At 44.4% G+C, this 17,471-nt stretch overlaps 1 protein-coding gene across 1 annotated transcript; it reads right to left on the bottom strand.

Annotated features, from left to right (window-relative positions):
* Positions 1-4,662: 4,662 nt before the first annotated feature.
* LOC117042089 (zinc finger MYM-type protein 1-like) lies at positions 4,663-13,287 on the bottom strand. Its single transcript, XM_033141562.1, has 2 exons — positions 13,210-13,287; positions 4,663-7,462 (listed from the first exon to the last, which is right to left on the bottom strand). The coding sequence occupies exon 2, from the start codon at positions 7,261-7,263 to the stop codon at positions 4,681-4,683; it is 2,583 nt and encodes an 860-aa protein (XP_032997453.1). The 5' UTR covers positions 7,264-7,462; positions 13,210-13,287; the 3' UTR covers positions 4,663-4,680.
* Positions 13,288-17,471: the final 4,184 nt, after the last annotated feature.

Genomic DNA, 17,471 nt, shown 5'->3' with positions numbered 1-17,471 from the left:
CAGCTGCTTGTCCCCCCCGAGGCTGGCATTTTGATGTCATTTTTACAGATCTCCTCTCTCTTTTTCCTCCCACAGTACACTTAATAAATTAAAATGTGAAGGATGCTTTTTGCCTGATGGGCTGCCTTTGTATTTATTTATTTATTTATATAGATTTGTATATATGTCAGCACATCGAAAAACAAGTGCTGAGATGGAAACATAATTGCACAGTTTACAACAATGCATCAGATAATGAGTTGCTAAGATTATAATCCAGGTTATCAATATCTATGAATAAACAAGGAAGAAAGCAACATACTTCATACATTTAATGCAGTTCATAGAAGAGCCTACTCAGTATCTTTCCCCTGTTTATGTACTTAAAATCTTTTGTTTAAGGATAATCATATTCATCTTAGAATCATAGAGTTGGAAGGGACCCTGGCAGTCATCTAGTCCAACCCCCTGCAGTGCAGTTGTCCCATATGGGAATTATTATTATTATTATTATTATTATTATTATTATTATTATTAATTTGTACCCTGCCCATCGGGCTGGGTCCCCCCCCCCCCCAGCCACTCTGGGTGGCTTCCAACAAATATTAAAATACAATAAAATATCACAGATTGAAAACTTCCCTAAACAGGGCTGCCTTCAGGTATTTTCTCAATGTCAGGTAGTTGTTTATCTCATTGACCTCTGATGGGAGGGCATTCCACAGGGTGGGCGCCACTACCAAGAAGGCCCTCTGCCTGGTTCCTTGTAGCTTTGCTTCTCACAGTGAGGGAACTGCCAGAAGGCCCTCGGAGAAGGCTGGATCTCAGTGTCCGGGCTGAATGATGGGGGTGGAGACGCTCCTTCAGGTATACAGGATCGAGGCCATTTAGGGCTTTAAAGGTCAGCACCAACACACTGAATTGTGCTCGGATAGATAGATAATACTTTATTCAGCTTTAAGCCCACAATGTAAAATGTGCTCAGAAACATACTGGGAGCCAATGTAGATCTCTTGGGACCGGTGTTATTTGGTCCCAGCAGCCACTCCCAGTCACCAGTCTAGCTGCCGCATTCTGGATTAATTGCAGTTTCCGGGTCACCTTTAAAGGTAGCCCCACATAGAGCACATTGCAGTAGTCCAAGCGGGAGATAACTAGAGCATGTACCACTCTGGTGAGACAGTCTGCGGGCAGTTAGGGTCTCAGCCTGCGTACCAGATGGAGCTTGTTGACAGCCGCCCTGGCACAGAATTATCCTGTGCCTCCATGGACAGCTGTGAGTCCAAAATGACTCCCAGGCTGCGCACCTGGTCCTTCAGGGGCACAGTTACCCCATTCAGGACCAGGGAGTCCTCCACACCCGCCCGCCCCGTCCCCCCAAAACAGTAGTTCCGCCTTGTCAGGATTCAACCTCAAGATTGAACCTGAGACCTTGGTGTTATCAGCACCACGCTATAGCCAACAGAGCTATCTATGTGATTGCAAACAGGTTTAGTTTTTTAAAAAAAATTCTGGAAAATAAGCAGCGAGAATGTGGGAACAAGTTGGTTGAGCAAGGGGAAGGATCCAGGCAATTGTTTCACCCACTATCACTGCCTCCTGGGGGGGTCCTCTAAGCAGTTTTAAAGTTCTGCTTCCTAGCACCAGAGTTGCCAATGTGGTGCCCATGTACCCGCAGCACACACCCACACACCCCGAAATTTGGCTTGAAGCAAGCATTCTTTTAGAGCCAGTAGCCAACCGGTTGCAATGGTACCCATGACAGCTCCCTCTCGTTTGCAGATGTGCCTCCCCCCAAAAAAGGTTGGTGACCCTAGTGCATGCCGTGATATTTGCCAAATGGAAACCCTTAACCCAGTTTGCAAAGGCCATGGGTGGACAGGCTTTGGTCTTCATGTATCTATGATTGCACAAATGGGCATCTCAGCATGTTGAACTTCCGCCCTTCCACACACAAATCCACTTCTTATCTTACCCCACATTTGCTTCAGCAGCCTAATTTAGCAGGGCGGGGGAAAGGACTCTCTTTGGTTGCTATTGTTAAATCTTTGGGAGTCATACACTTATGGATCTATTGCAACGCACTCCTAGATCTACCAGCAGATCCCGATCAACCGTCCTCTCGCCTAGACAGCATGTGGCATTCGCTGAGCTAAAGAATGTTCTAAGTGCGTAGTAAGTGAAGAGACACAGTGGGGTGCAAGAAACAGTTCTAATTTCGAATTGTGGCAAGTTGGTCTCATTCAGACTCAGATCCCAAGATAAGCAGTAACAGCTCATCAGGGACAAAGTAGGGTCAAGTGTGGAACAGTAATGCAGAAGAGAATTAAGAATGGGACAGGGAATAGGTGCATGTGGAGCCTTTTCCTTGTTTAGCTTGTCTCTGCATCCATGAGGTCTAGAAACTTGTTTAATTGGATCTCAGCATTCTTCAAAATACTATGGCTTGTAGCGCAGTGGACCAATGAGGACAAGTCCTTATATTTGTTAGCTCTACTGCTGAAATCGAGTCTTGCCATATTTAAGTGTTCACATTTCTTCAGTGGCATTGGGATATTTTATCTAAATTTGCTGGAAGTTCCGAGTGTTATTCTGGCAGCCCTAGTATTTGTAGGACTCAGGCTGCAGTGCCAGAGGGAATGGGGGCTGCTCTTATATTTCTACCCACAACATGGACTGGAAGTACTCCCTTTGCCAGAAAAGAAAGCTGTATTGTTTACAAGCCAGTTCTGGGGATTGGAACTCGGACTGTGGACTTTAGAACGACAGCCTTGCTGTGTGTGCCGAGGTGTTCAAGCCTGAGACACACGGTCTGGGGATGTGTGTGTCTTTCCTTGCAAGGGAGGAAAATATTTTTGCCAGGCCAAAAATAAAAATTCAAAAGCTTTATTTCCTAAGGAAACTTTTACACAACTAGGGTATCTTTTCCTGCTTATGGAAAGTGAGCCCGGAAGAGGGGAATAGAAATTGGAGTGAAAGAATAGTCCCTGTCTAAGTGCCCTAACCCCGTTTTACACAGGTAACAGGATGGGGCGATACACCCACAAGAGAGATACATGTAACAGACAAATAACAGCCCCATGCGCTTCTTTCCTCCCAGCCACTATGAGTCATAGAATTGCAGGGTTAAAAGGGGCCCCAAGGGTCATCTACTCCAACCCACTGCAGTGCAGGAATCTCAGCTTGTTTAGTCCATGCACACACGAATGTTTCAGTGTAGTTGCCATGCAGTTGCTAAGGTGTCCTTACGGTTGAATTCCTCATTGCAATAAACTTTCAATCTAGATTTTTTTTTAAAAAATCCAACAACATGGCTTTATTTAACTTTGAGATAAAAGGATAACACAGAATTATATGTAATAGAGAACGAATAGATCATAAGCACAAATGTCTCCAACAAGCATTGACTTGGCAAGTTATCAAATACACGAGTTGTCCCGAGCGCTTCTGCTTATTAGGGTTGCGCTCAGCTTCCGTAAGGCAGTGGAATAAAGCAGGAAAATGCTACATTGCCTGACCCTAAGGAAAAGGTAAAATATGCAGGAAGCTAATCCTATCAGACAGAGGTGGCTGATTTTGAGCACCAAGCATGGATATGCCTGAAATGGCTATAAAACACTCTTGCAGGGGGCATGCTCCAAACCTTGTGACAACAACCTGGTGTAAACTCTGGTGCAGGTACCAAGATGGAAAAGAAAGGTTGGGCTGTGGAACCTTTTCGTGGCCGTGTAGAAGAGGGAACATTGGCAGGTGCAATTTGGGGATGTCCTGGGATGAACAAGCGCTAACTCCTAAAATTCTGCTCTTTCACACTATTCTTGAAGCCACAAGGTTAGTGCTCTCTCTCATTACAGTGTTTAGTAGCTTGCTAGGATAGTCAAAGCTAAACGATTAGATTGTACCTAGAAAGCCAGGCAAGGGACGCGGGTGGTGCTCTGGGTTTAACCACAGAGCCTAGGGCTTGTCAGTCAGAAGGTCGCCGGTTCGAATCCCCGCGACGGGGTGAGGTCCCGTTGCTCGGTCCCTGCTCCTGCCAACCTAGCAGTTCAAAAGCACGTCAAAGTGCAAGCAGATAAATAGGTACCGCTCCAGCGGGAAGGTAAACAGCGTTTCTGTGCGCTGCTCTGGTTCGCCAGAAGCGGCTTAGTCATGCTGGCCACATGACCCGGACGGCTCCCTCAGCCAATAAATCAAGATGAGCATCATAACTCGAGTTGTCCGCGACTGGACCTAATGATCAGGGGTCCCTTCACCTTTGCCTTTAGAAGCCATTGTTCCTGCAGGACTCGAAACAGTCAAAGGTCCTCCGACTTCGTTTCTTGATTCCTCATGACTTTACTGAGCTGGGCTCAAAAGTGTATCAGAATGGAATCTGTGGGTTGCAACTAAACCACTCTCGGAGTGATGTCTGCTCCAAGCAGGGCCAGTGCTAGGGTTTTTTGCGCCCTAGGCGAGATCACCTTCTCCCCCCCCCCCTCCGGGCCAATCATATTTCAAACACAGATGTATTATAGGAAGAATGAAAAGCACAGAATTTGAAATTGTTAATTTATTTTTTAAAATTTTTGAAAACAAGTCATCAAACAATTTCTGATTTATTTTCTCAAACAGAACACAGTTTTAGCACAGAAATCACTTTGAAAAATGTTAAATGTGATGCTGAAATTTAAGTCTCTATCTAATGTTTCAATTTCAAGCAAATCAAAATCTTATTTTACGTGCCTTTTCCTTTGCAAATTTTGTTAACAGTTCCTTCAGGTCAAGCGCTGATGCTTCAGCATGTTCGATTGATATAGTTGCCAAACCATCTAGTCTGTTTTGGAGCATAGTTGAGCGTATGTATGTTTTTATAAGTTTGAGTTTTGAAAAACTGCATTCACCACTTGCCACTGACACTGGAAGTGTGAGAAGGATCCTAAGAGAAACAAAAACATTAGGCACAATATTCTGGAGTTTGTGTTGTAGTATGAAGAGAAGTACTTTTTGTGGTGGCATAGACTCTGGAAGCCTTCGAGCAACTGCTTGAAGTTCACAGCACAGATCTTCAGCATCAATATCTTTGTTTTCATTGTGTGTCAATGACTGCTCCAATGTCTTGCAGGCCTTTTGCACATCTTCAGTACATTTTTTGTTGATGCTGTATATATCATACAGGAAGCCAAATATGGAATTATAGTGTTGTAGTTGTTGGAATCTCTCTTCAACACATTGAATGGCCATATCTAAAATAGCATAATAGAAATCCACTTTGAATTTTTGCTTTGGATCTTGTGGTGTCTCATCTGGCGCCTCATACCCAAACTGTTTTTTCTTTCTCCTTTGTCTAAATTGTTCTGTCTCAAAGTTTGGTGATATTTCTAACTCCTTTGCAATCACAGTAGCATCTATCAAAACACGTTCAAAACCATCATCACACCTAGAGCCCACAAGATAATTCTTGGTTACTTGTAACTGACTTGTAGCTGAACTTAAACCAGTTTCCTTATTTTGTAGTTGTTTGCTTGTCAGATTTATTTCAAAAAGCATGTCGTACCATACAACAAGGGATACCACAAACTTGAACTTACTAATGCCTTCAGCAAGATCCTTAGCTGTAACAAGAGATTCACTTGTTTTATCTGGGTGTGGTTCATTATAGATCTCCATCAAAGCATCATATATACTACCAAGATGATATCTCAGTGGTTTCAAAGCATCAATCTGACTCTCCCATCTTGTTTGACTCAAAGGCGTAGCAGTAATGGTAGGTACATGGCTAGTTAGTATTTGCCAATCCTGAGTTGATGCAGAGAAATAATTATAGATCTGTTGAACCAACATGAAGAAGTCTGTTGCTTCCCGGCAACTCTTAGCAGCATCACTGACAACCAAATTGAGAGAGTGCGCACTGCAGGGCACAAAAAAGGCACGTGGATTTATATCAAGAACTCTCTTTTGTACTCCATGTTCTTTACCTCTCATGTTACTCCCATTATCATAACCTTGACCACGCAGATTCTCAAGTGGTAATCCCATTTGCTCAAGCAGCCCAAGAAGAGTTTCTGCCATAAAGGCACCAGTTGTCTTCTTTAGAGGAACAAATCCCAAGAAATGTTCTTTTATTGTAACCTCAGGCTCAGATGTTTCAGTATTTGATGGTATGATAACATTGACAAAACGTACAATCATAGTCACTTGTTCAGTATGACTAACATCAGGTGTACAGTCCAAAATAACTGAGTAGTATTTGGCGGAGTTTATACGTGCTAAAATGTTCTGTTTTATGGAAGTTGCTAGAAGCTCTATAAGCTCATTTTGGATCTCTTTTCCTAAGTAGTGAACCTTAGTTTCTTCATCTTTAACTCTTCGCACATGTTCAGTCATGACAGGGTCAAAGAGAGCCAAAAATTCAACAAGCTTCAAGAAATTTCCATTGTTCTCACTGTACAACTTTTCAGTTGTACCACGAAATGCCATGTTTTGCATGCCAAGAAATCTGACCGTAGCAATCAAGCGTTCCAAGACTTGTCGCCAATATTGCTCTTCTTCCTTTATTTTCTGTTGGTTGATATTATCAGTTGTTTTTCCTTTCTGTAAGCGCAATTCAAGATCTCTCCATGCGTGGTAACAGTGTATATGGAGAGTACTCCTCTCATGTGCCGACAGTATTGCTCCAATGTTCTTCCAGTCTTTTGAACCTGGGTCTTCTAAAGCTGTTGCTCTACCATCTCTTTTGCTGAACAGCCTACAGCAAAAACAAAAAAACACATCTTTTGAGGTGGAATATATCAGCCAATGACGGGGCATTTCTTCACCATTTACCAGTTTCCTCTTGTAATAGACAGGAGATAATTTTCTTTTTTGGGAGTCTTTTGGAAATTTATATGATACAATCTGCCGTGGGCCATGCTGAACAATAAGCTGTTGCAAATTTTCACTGCAACAGTTAGGCCAGTTAGCAGGGTCACTGTAATCCAAGCTAGGCACAATACCAACGTGTTTTGTAGTAATTGCAGTACTCTCAGTTTCCTCAAAATCCTCGGTTTCCTCTGTGTGTTCCACTGGAATATCTCCAGACTGTGAGACTTTGTCCTCAGATGTAATACCACTTGTAGTAAGACCAATACCACTTGTACTAGCAGTTTCCTCAGTGGTAGTTTCACAAATGGTACTGTCATCTTCTTGTTCTCTACTTGTTTTACAAAGGTATTTCCGGAAGAACGCCTCTTGCTTGGCGTCTTCCTTGGCTCTTTCTGCCTTTCGTTTGCGGAACTGAGCTCCAGATGGTTTTTTCCTGTCAGCCATTTAAAAAAACCTTTAAAGAGCTTGAAATGGGAGGAAACAGTGCAGTGCAGTGCAGTGCGCACACCCCATTCAATTTTGAAAGTGGACCCCTAGCTCTGCTTCTCTTCCCCATAGTGGTGATGGAGGAAAGGGTCCACATAGATGCTTCCCGCAGCCACCATTCTTCTCTTTGAGCTGGATTCAGATAGGCCCCGTAGACCTAAATAAAGAAAAGAAAAGAACTGTAACCTTCTGAGTCGAAGTGCACAGTGCATTTATGCAATTTCGCCATTCAAAAGCATACAGCGTCACTTTTAGACACCTAAATTACACCTGCCTGCCTTATATGATGAATAAAAAACACAGGCTGAAGAGTCACAGCTCTTACTCGCTACCTCTCCTTGATATGTGATTGCATTTTATTATCTGAAAGTGGTCTGAAAAGAGCCCTGCGTTAAAGTATAAACTTTAATTTACCAGTACACCAGTTTGTGGGCAATATGCCATTTGAAGCTTGTGTGTGTGTGTGTGTTTTTAACAAAGATGTCATTCTTTCATCTGAAATGGGACTCCTGGAAAAATAAGGATCACAGAGATAACAGCAGTTTGACCTACAATGAAGGTGGCATTGATTTTGCCCAAAAGGGGAATACAGTCAACTAATGGTCAGCAAATGACTGACCAAACCAGTTAAAATGAGAAACAGGGAAACAAGTTATAGTCCAAATATGATAAAAGGGAGTGCAGACAAGGAAAACAAGAAACTGTTAAATAAGGAAAATTATGAAAGTACTCAACCACCATAACTGAAGGGATATGCTGTCAAATACCTGAAATTCTTGATATATAACAGAGGGATAAATTAGTCGTATGCCATAAATCTCAATTTCTCTGGAAGAGGCCTAGGTACAACATAATAAAGGTGTTGTGCCATTTTTGACATTTAGGATTTGACAAGCAAAAGACATAGCACCTTCATGTTCAAGAGCAACCAAGCGAGTAAAGCAGTGAATTTGCCTTCAAACTAGGTGTGCTGGAAAAGATCCTGAGGGATTCTTTTTTAAGTATGGGCAGTAAAGTATCATGAAATTCAGTTAGTTGGTTTATTCCATTATTACAAAACCAACTTGTTCTCTTTTCTAGCATTTTCTATAGGATGCATGCTTTTTTTAAAAGAAAAAAGGCTGACCACATAATTTACTATTTCCTTTTGATCAACACTTACAATAGGCGCCAAATTCTACTGGCAAAGAGGTACATGATGCTCATTTGCAGGTGTCAAAATGTCCAGAATGTCTGTAGTTGAATCAAAACCACTTCAAGGTAAATGAAGGTAAACCATGATGCTTTTAAGAAGTTTAAATTTATGTGAAGTTGAGACCACGAAAGATTCTTGGCCTGTATGCACACTTCCTTGGAGGAGAATCCCATTGCAAACCATTGCATCTTTCTCATGAGCAAAAACATTCATCAGCTACACAAAGCTTAGCATTTTTAGGTATTCATTTTCAGGTCTGTACAGATATTTAAAGTCACAAAGGTAAGAAATTTTACCCTTTTAAAGAAAAAGCACCCACAAATTTATAAGCATTTTATACAGACTTTGCATGTACTTAAGATATATTCAGCATCCCACCAACCCAGTTCTGAGAATACTGAAACCCAGCACTGAAACTGGTACGGATAAGGTAACGATGTGCAAATAAGGCCGTTCGACACCTTTCTGAAAGCCCTGTATTTTATTCTCCACTACCAAACAACACAGTCCCAAACAATATACATGGGTACTGTATACCCCAATGCAGATGCTGCTTCAGTAGCCTATATACAAACCGAAGCTCTCTTTGCAAGTTCACTTAATGCCAACTAAGTCCCTGACACAGCCCCATTTACGGCCAGCTAATCTGAGCATCCCACCCCCAATAGTCTTCTAAAAGTAATGCCACACACAACAGCAAACACCAAGAGGCAGAATAGTGCCTGTATGGCTGTAGGAAACAGCTCCAGAGTGAACTATAGCAGAAATGCTTCAGCTGGGATCAAGTGGCTTTTGTTTAGGAGCGCCTGGCACCCAGCTTCAGCACAGAGAAATCAGCCCGCCGGTACTCTAGGAGAAGACGGCCCCCCTTTTCATCCCTGTGCCAGGCATGTCTCTATTATATTTGCCAAGATTTTGAGCAATCTGGACCGGCTAGAGGGGTTGGGAGCTGGGGGCACTGTTATACAGTGGTTCCGCTCTTTCCTCCTGGGCCGTGTTCAGAAAGTGGTGGTGGGGGATGAGTGTTCAGACCCCTGGGCTCTCACTTGTGGGGTGCCTCAGGGTTCTGTCCTCTCCCCCATGCTTTTTAATATCTACATGAAGCCGCTGGGAGAGATCATCAGGGGGTTTGGGTTGGGTGTTCATCAATATGCAGATGACACCCAGCTCTACCTCTCTTTTAAATCAGAACCAGTGAAGGCGGTGAAGGTCCTGTGTGAGTGCCTGGAGGCTGTTGGAGGATGGATGGCGGCTAACAGATTGAGGTTGAATCCTGACAAGACAGAAGTACTGTTTTTGGGGGTCAGGAGGCGGGCGGGTGTGGGGGACTCCCTGGTCCTGAATGGGGTAACTGTGCCCCTGAAGGACCAGGTGCGCAGCCTGGGAGTCATTTTGGACTCACAGCTGTCCATGGAAGCGCAGGTTAATTCTGTGTCCAGGGCGGCTGTCTACCAGCTCCATCTGGTACGCAGGCTGAGACCCTACCTGCCCGCAGACTGTCTTGTCAGAGTGGTGCATGCTCTGGTTATCTCCCGCTTGGACTACTGCAATGCGCTCTACGTGGGGCTACCTTTGAAGGTGACCCGGAAACTGCAATTAATCCAGAATGCGGCAGCTAGACTGGTGACTGGGAGTGGCCGCCGGGACCACATAACACCGGTCCTGAGAGATCTGCACTGGCTCCCAGTACGTTTCCGAGCACAATTCAAAGTGTTGGTGTTGACCTTTAAAGCCCTAAACGGCCTCGGTCCTGTATACCTGAAGGAGCGTCTCCACCCCCATCATTCAGCCCGGACACAGATCCAGCGCCGAGGGCCTTCTGGCGGTTCCCTCACTGCGAGCAGCAAAACTACAGGGAACCAGGCAGAGGGCCTTCTCGGTAGTGGCGCCCGCCCTGTGGAACGCCCTCCCGTCAGAAGTCAAGGGAATAAACAACTACCTGACATTCAGAAAACACCTAAAGGCAGCCCTGTTTAGGGAAGTTTTTAATTTGTGACTCTGTATTGTATTTTGATATTTGTTGGAGGCCGCCCAGAGTGGCTGGGGAGACCCGGCCAGATGGGCGGGGTATAAATAATAAATTATTATTATTATTATTATTATTATGAGCACGTCTTAGACCAGTGGAACACTCAGTTTCTGAATGCTGCTTTGTGATACCGGTTGCAAACAGCCATTTGATAAGCAACGATTAAAAAAACCCAAAAAACTGAGTAGATCGTATAAACTTTTGACGGTGGCTGCAACCCCGCCATCTTTATAACGGAACTCTCCCAACCAACCACCTCCCACACTATTGCTTATATATATATATATATATATATATATATCGTATATACCCGAATATAAGCCGACCCGAATATAAACCGAGGCACCTAATTTTCCCACAAAAACCTGGGAAAGCTTATTGACTCAAGTATAAGCCAGTTCACCTTTGCCGCTGTGGAGAAGGAGGAGGAACGAGCAGCCCAAAAGCAGCCCTTTGGGCTGCTCCTTCCTCTTCCTCCTTTGCCAAGTTTGCATTTATGTGAGCAGTTCAGGAATGGAACAAGCTGCCTGAGGAGAGTAAAGAACCACCGTTCTTGTACGCTTCTTAAGGAATGGTTGACTGGGGAGAGCGGGTGGTGGCACGAGCGGAGAGAAAGGGCTTCTTTCTCGCCGCCCCCACCGCCCGCCTCACTCGAGTATAAGCCGAGGGCAGCTTTTTCAGCACAAAAAATGTGCTGAAAAACTAGGCTTATACTCAAGTATATACAGTATATATTGCTCCACCTTCAAGGCCCCCATTAAAAAAAAAACAGCTCCCTTTCCTCCATTCTCTTATTCTCCCTGCCCAGAACTTGTGCAGGCTGCCACTCCCCGTCCCAGGGGTTCTCTCCCAGACACCCACCTCCTTGCAAAGCCCCTTCCCCCCTTCCCCGCCACTGGCATTGCACTCACCCAAAATCCTGGCAGTGGCAGCAGCAGCAACCCTGGGCAGCCAGGGCGGTAATCAGAGCCCCCGTGCGGCAGGCAGGGAGTGACCCCGCTTAATTAGGAGGCTTAATTAGGAAGCAGCCGCATCTGCACAAAGCAGCATATGCAGAAAGCAGCCCCATTCCCTCCCTCCTTTGCAAACCCCAATTTTATCTCTGCTGGTGAAGCCGGAAGTCAGGCGACTCTGGCGAGGAAGGAGAAGTTTCTCTTTCTTTCTTTGATAATTGTGGGAAGGAAAACCTTGCAGTACCCAGCCAATGGAGAGACGAGGGAGGGAACCTTTGCTTTGAGTATAGGGAACATCAGCTACTTTGGACCCTCACTCTTGCAAGAACGTATAGTACTCAATAAACTCTTTGCTGCTTCACCGATTTTGTTCAGATTATATTTTAAGGAGTGGGATCAAGGGTCTCATGACCCACTTCTTACAATGTACGAAGTACTGTATCTTACAGCAAAAAAGCCTAGTAACTCGTCTGGATAACTCAATAAATCATTTTAATAAATATTTAAATGGAGAACATATTTTACATTATCATGTTAATGCAAACATGGTTCCACTGGATAGATGTCTCTCTATTTACACACTCTGTCTGGCTTATTGCACCTTCATAACACCCTGTGTCTTTTACAGTGCTATAACACTTTTTTTAATAAGAATTTATTGGTTTTTCCATAACAAACAACACTCCAACACCTTCACCAACATTAACCCCAACACTTACCCACCACTGTACATACATACAAATACACCAACGATTTTCTTCTTGTTCCAAAAAAAAAATATTTCTTGTTCGAATCATCATTATTGACTTCCCCTGCTTTCTCTCCTTCGGCTCCTATTCCAAATTTTACTTTAATAACTTCATATCTCTAAGATTAAATTCATTTAAAAATTTCAAAACTAAAAATTCTCCTTAAAATCTTGTTTTTTAGTTTACAATAGTATTTCACTTCTTATCTTGGATAAAATCAAATCATATTGTAACTTCATATAGCTGATAACAAAACTACGTATCTTAACATATTATTCTTCCTCTCTAAACATATTGTTAATATATCTTAACATATTATTCTTCATATCTTAACATATTATTCTTAAATCAAATCATATCTAACATCTTCTTTCCCTAAAACTGCTGCTAATAAAAGAAAAACAAAATATCTCTTTTATAGTCCAAAAACTTAAAAGAGACTTGACACACCGGCTTCAGGATACCAATACAGTTCATCCTATAACACTGGCCCAATCCTATGTGTAGAGCCTCCTGCCACAGGAATAGTGTATCATGATAACGGGTCCTTTGTCCCATAACCCCACCAAACTGGGGAGGTGCATGCATCCACTGTATTTTGATGCTAGTGGAGTGCATCACTCTGACCCTGACTATAAAAAAATAAAAGTAATAGAAACTATTTAAATATATGAATTATAAATAATGATGGAAACCATTTCCATAGCCCCCTTCACCCATTTTTCTGGATTGGTGTGCAACATCATTATCATCATCATCAATTAATCCTGCAGTGGAAATTACACCAGAGATTTAAAAGCCTGGAGGAAGAAAATCTGCCCCCACTACTTTATGAAAGGGATTCAAGAAAGAAAGAGCTGCTTTGGATAAGGCCTCACCCCTTCCTTCTTCCTGCCAGGTTCTCCTCTCCATCTTTCCCTCTTTCTCCCTCCGCCATCCGTCCATCCAAGTCCCCATCTCCTCTGCCCTGGAACTCACCAGATTTCTCTTAGGGTCCCAGGAGGGGATGCTCGGAGGTTGTTGGGAGGGATGTAGGAGACAGCTTGACTAGGTCAGTTGTCCATCTTCCTCAGTCCATCCTGACCAGGTTTGCAGGTTCCACTTCCTGAGGAGCGCAGAAGCTAGACCAAGTTGCATCTTCCTGGGAGGAAGAAGGCAAGGGAGTCTCAGAAACCTCTGCAGGGATTCTCCTGCCCAAGATATTCTGCTACCCCTGTAGAAGCCACTATTGGGAACCCCCTTTCTAAGAACCTCCACCCATCTTCCAACACCTTTGGAAACTCTTCCCATGTGCCTGTCCCACCTCCCTTCCTAAGGATGGCATGGTATGCAGAGTAGGGGCCTGAGAATAGACCCCATGGAACTTTAGCAAAGGACTGCTCTGAATACATGGGTGGCACTTGCATGGAGAAGGAAGCCCCCCCCCCCTGCTTGCATCTGGACCTCCTGGGAGAGGCGGTGGATCCGCCCACTGCTTCCTCTGCCCTCACTGCCGCCTCCTCTGTCCTCCTGCCCTGCAAACACCCTCTGTTCAGGGGATAGAGGAGGAAAGAGCCTTCAAACCCACCCGTTTCCTCCTCAGCTGCCTTTTCTTGCAGCAGCCAAGTGAGAGCGGGAGGAGCTGCATGCAGCGCCTGGTTCACTTTATCCAGATACATACACACCTGGTTTACTGGGAATGTGAATGAACAAGACCTCTGCCTTCCATGCGGTGGGAGTGGGGTGGGTTAAAAGTGGGGGAAGAGACCTCCCCCTCCTGTCCTTTTGGGAGACAGGAGCTTTTGCCACAAGTAAACAACTCAGATGGAAAGTTCACAAGATAAGCACTTTGGAGCACTGCTTGCTTAGACTATCTGTGTTCTGTGTGTGTTTGGACCTCGAGGACAACATACATATTTACACCACATGATCCCGGGGCTTCTAATCCTGGATCCCCACCCCCTTGCAAAGCCCCTTCCATCCTTTCCCGCCAGTGGTTTGCACTCACCCGAAATCTTGGCGGCGGCGGCAGCAGCAGCAGCGACCCTTGGTAGCGGGGGCGGCAATCGGAGCCCCCGCGTGGGAGCCAGGGAGTGAACCCGTTTAATTTGGAAGCAGCCACCTCCTCCACATCTGCACGAAGCAGCCCCACTTCCTTCCTTCCCTCCCTCCTTTGCAAGCCCCGATTTTATCTCCACTGGTGAAGCCGGAAGTCAGGCGGGAAAGAAGAAGTTTCTCCCAGCCACAGCCTCTTTTCTTTGCTATTTGGAGAAGGAAAACCTTGCAGTACCCAGCCAATGAGGAAAGGAGGGAGGGAACCTTTGCTTCAAGTATAGGGAACATCAGCTACTTTGGACCTCGCCAAGAGTAAACAATAAACTCTTTACTGCTTCACACATTTGGTTCAGATTGTATTTTAAGGAGTTGGATCAAGGGTCTCATGACCCACTTCTTACAATATAGGAAATAGCTTTGATATTTGAAATAGCTCCTTGAACCCCTCCCAGACACACATTTCAGCAAAACAAAAAGTGTTCATGGTTTCCTGTCTTGGCCAGGCAGGGCTAATGCAGGGCTAATGACCGTCCTTTGTTCTAGCCTGGGCCAAATCTATGGGAAATGGCTCATCAGAATGCCAGAGATTATCACTCAGGCAGAGGGCTGCTCACCTCCTCCCTCCTTGCAGAGAAACAAGTTAGTTTGGGAGTGAAAAATGGTGTGAGGCCTGTTTTTCCTGTGTTTGCTTGGTACATTAATAACAATTATTATATTGTTGTAAGAATGTCAAGGTCATATATATGGACTAATATATATATACTAATTGTTCATAAGTGTGCCAAGCAAAACAAGGCCACATGTCTTGAAGCAGCACAGGAAGACAGGCCTCACACCATTTGACTCCTGACACCATTTTGACTCTCAAAACTGACCAGAGGTTTACCAAGTGTTTCTCTGCAAGGAGGGAGGGGGTAAGGAAGCAACTTTTCAAACTAGAAATCACCATCTCAAAGGAAAAAACAAACTTCTCAGATTCCTGTTTAAATCTGTTGGAGACCGCCTTCTTCTGTGATGTATGTGTGAGGTTTCTGGGGGGTGGGCTAGACTCCAGGAGGGATTTTGAAATGTCTTTATAAGAGCATGTGGGCATTGTTCTGGGTCTTTTCCCCTGAAAAACGCCGTTGTTGCAACAGCTTCAATAAAGATCAAGCTTAGAAGAAGAGAAGAAGAGTTTGGATTTGATATCCCGCTTTATCACTACCCGAAGGAGTCTCAAAGCGGCTAACATTCTCCTTTCCCTTCCTCCCCCACAACAAACACTCTGTGAGGTGAGTGGGGCTGAGAGACTTCAAAGAAGTGTGACTAGCCCAAGGTCACCCAGCAGCTGCATGTGGAGGAGCGGGGAAGTGAACCCGGTTCCCCAGATTATGAGTCTACCGCTCTTAACCACTACACCACACTGGCTCTTACTAGCTGCTTTGCTTCTGAAATGTCTCTGGTTGGCCTCTGTTTTTTTTACTCCTACCAATGGAGAACCTGCATATATAAGACCTTGATATTCTTACAACAGCTTACAGGTAGTGATAAAGCGGGATATCAAATCCAAACACTTCTACAGCCAAAAAAGCCTAATAACTCTTCTGGGTAACTGAATAAATTATTTTAATAAATAATAAAATAGAGAGCATATTTTACATTGTCATGTTCATGCAAACATTGTTCCACTCCAACCTCACTTAGTCCCCACTTCCACCTCAGCATAGTGTTCATTATACAGAAATCTCCTGGACAGAAGTCTCTCTATTTACATTATAGGGAGGGACCACTCTCTGTCTGGCTTATTGCCCCCTCATAACATCCTAGTGCAGGCATCCCCAACCTCGGACCTCCAGATATTTTGGGACTACAACTCCCATCATCCTTAACCACTGGTCCCGTTAGCTAGGGATGATGAGAGTTGTAGTCCCAACACATCTGGCGGGCTGAGGTTGGGGGTGTGTACCCTAGTGTCTTTTGCAGTGTCCTGTATTCTCCTCACAGACACACACAAACAGTGAACAGTGACATGGAGCAGCCACCAGACAGACCCACTGTCAAAGAATACCTCCCATTTGACCACTCCCATGAATCTTTGGGGGGGGGGAACCATGTACCACTGTACCTCAGGTTACAGACGCTTCAGGTAACGGACTCCGCTAACCCAGAAATAGTACCTCGGGTTAAGAACTTTACCTCAGGATGAGAACAGAAATCGTGCAACGGCAGCGTGGCAGCAGCGGGAGGCCCCATTAGCTAAAGCGGTACCTCAGGTTAAGAACAGTTTCAGGTTGAGAACAGACCTCCAGAACGAATAAAGTTCTTAACCCGAGGTACCACTGTACTTTAAATGCCTGCCACATGTACGCCATGGATGTGAAAACAATATTCTTCACGGGAAATACTGAGGAAAAAGTAGAGGGCAGTTTTAATTTGTAAGGAGAAAGGGGAAGTTCTTTGCTTTCTGTAGTGAAAAATAAAGCAATTAATTTAAAAAGCAACCCCTATTTTCAGTGCTTTCTTTTTAAAGCAAAAATGGTGCCAGTACTCACCATGAAATCGTTACAGTAAGTGTCATACTTTGAACAGTTTGGGGAAAAGACGTTCTAATACTGTGTACCATTGTGTACCTCCTGGAAAGATACCCCCCCCTTTTTAAAGCACCATAATTACATGGGGGTGGGGTGGAAGATGATCAACACTGCCAGGGTGCCGGTCCACTGTCCCTCAGACCTTCTGGGGGCTGGACTCTATTTTGAAAAAATAATAATGAACGAATTCCTATGCCCCACAAATAACCCAGAGATGCATTTTAAATAAAAGGGAGCATTCTACCCATGTAAAAACACACTGATTCCCGAATCCTATTTCAGCACTGGCAATGGGACAGCATCACCACTGCAGTGGAGGGCAGTAGGCTCTGTCAGATCAGCTCTGTCAAAACTCATACCTGAGCCAGGGCTCTCTCACTGCTTAAGGGTAGAGCCAGCCATGCTTTTTGCCAGTGGCAGAGAAGTACTGCCACCTTAAGTTCACATATATATTCTGAAAGTCTGGTATAAGTAGCTTAGGAGCCATAGGACCGACTGCCACATACCCATCACTGTTTAAACTACATATTATTTGTTGTGTTCAACCTATCCTGCAAAACTACCACCTCTACCCGAGTTAAACTGCTTCAACCAAGGGTGATGTTAATATCACTGGCTTTATCATGCCGTGTCTTG

The sequence above is a fragment of the Lacerta agilis genome, chromosome 2 (genome assembly GCF_009819535.1).
Source record: "Lacerta agilis isolate rLacAgi1 chromosome 2, rLacAgi1.pri, whole genome shotgun sequence".
Taxonomy (NCBI): domain Eukaryota; kingdom Metazoa; phylum Chordata; class Lepidosauria; order Squamata; family Lacertidae; genus Lacerta; species Lacerta agilis.
This window is presented reverse-complemented; position numbering and strand designations above follow the sequence as displayed.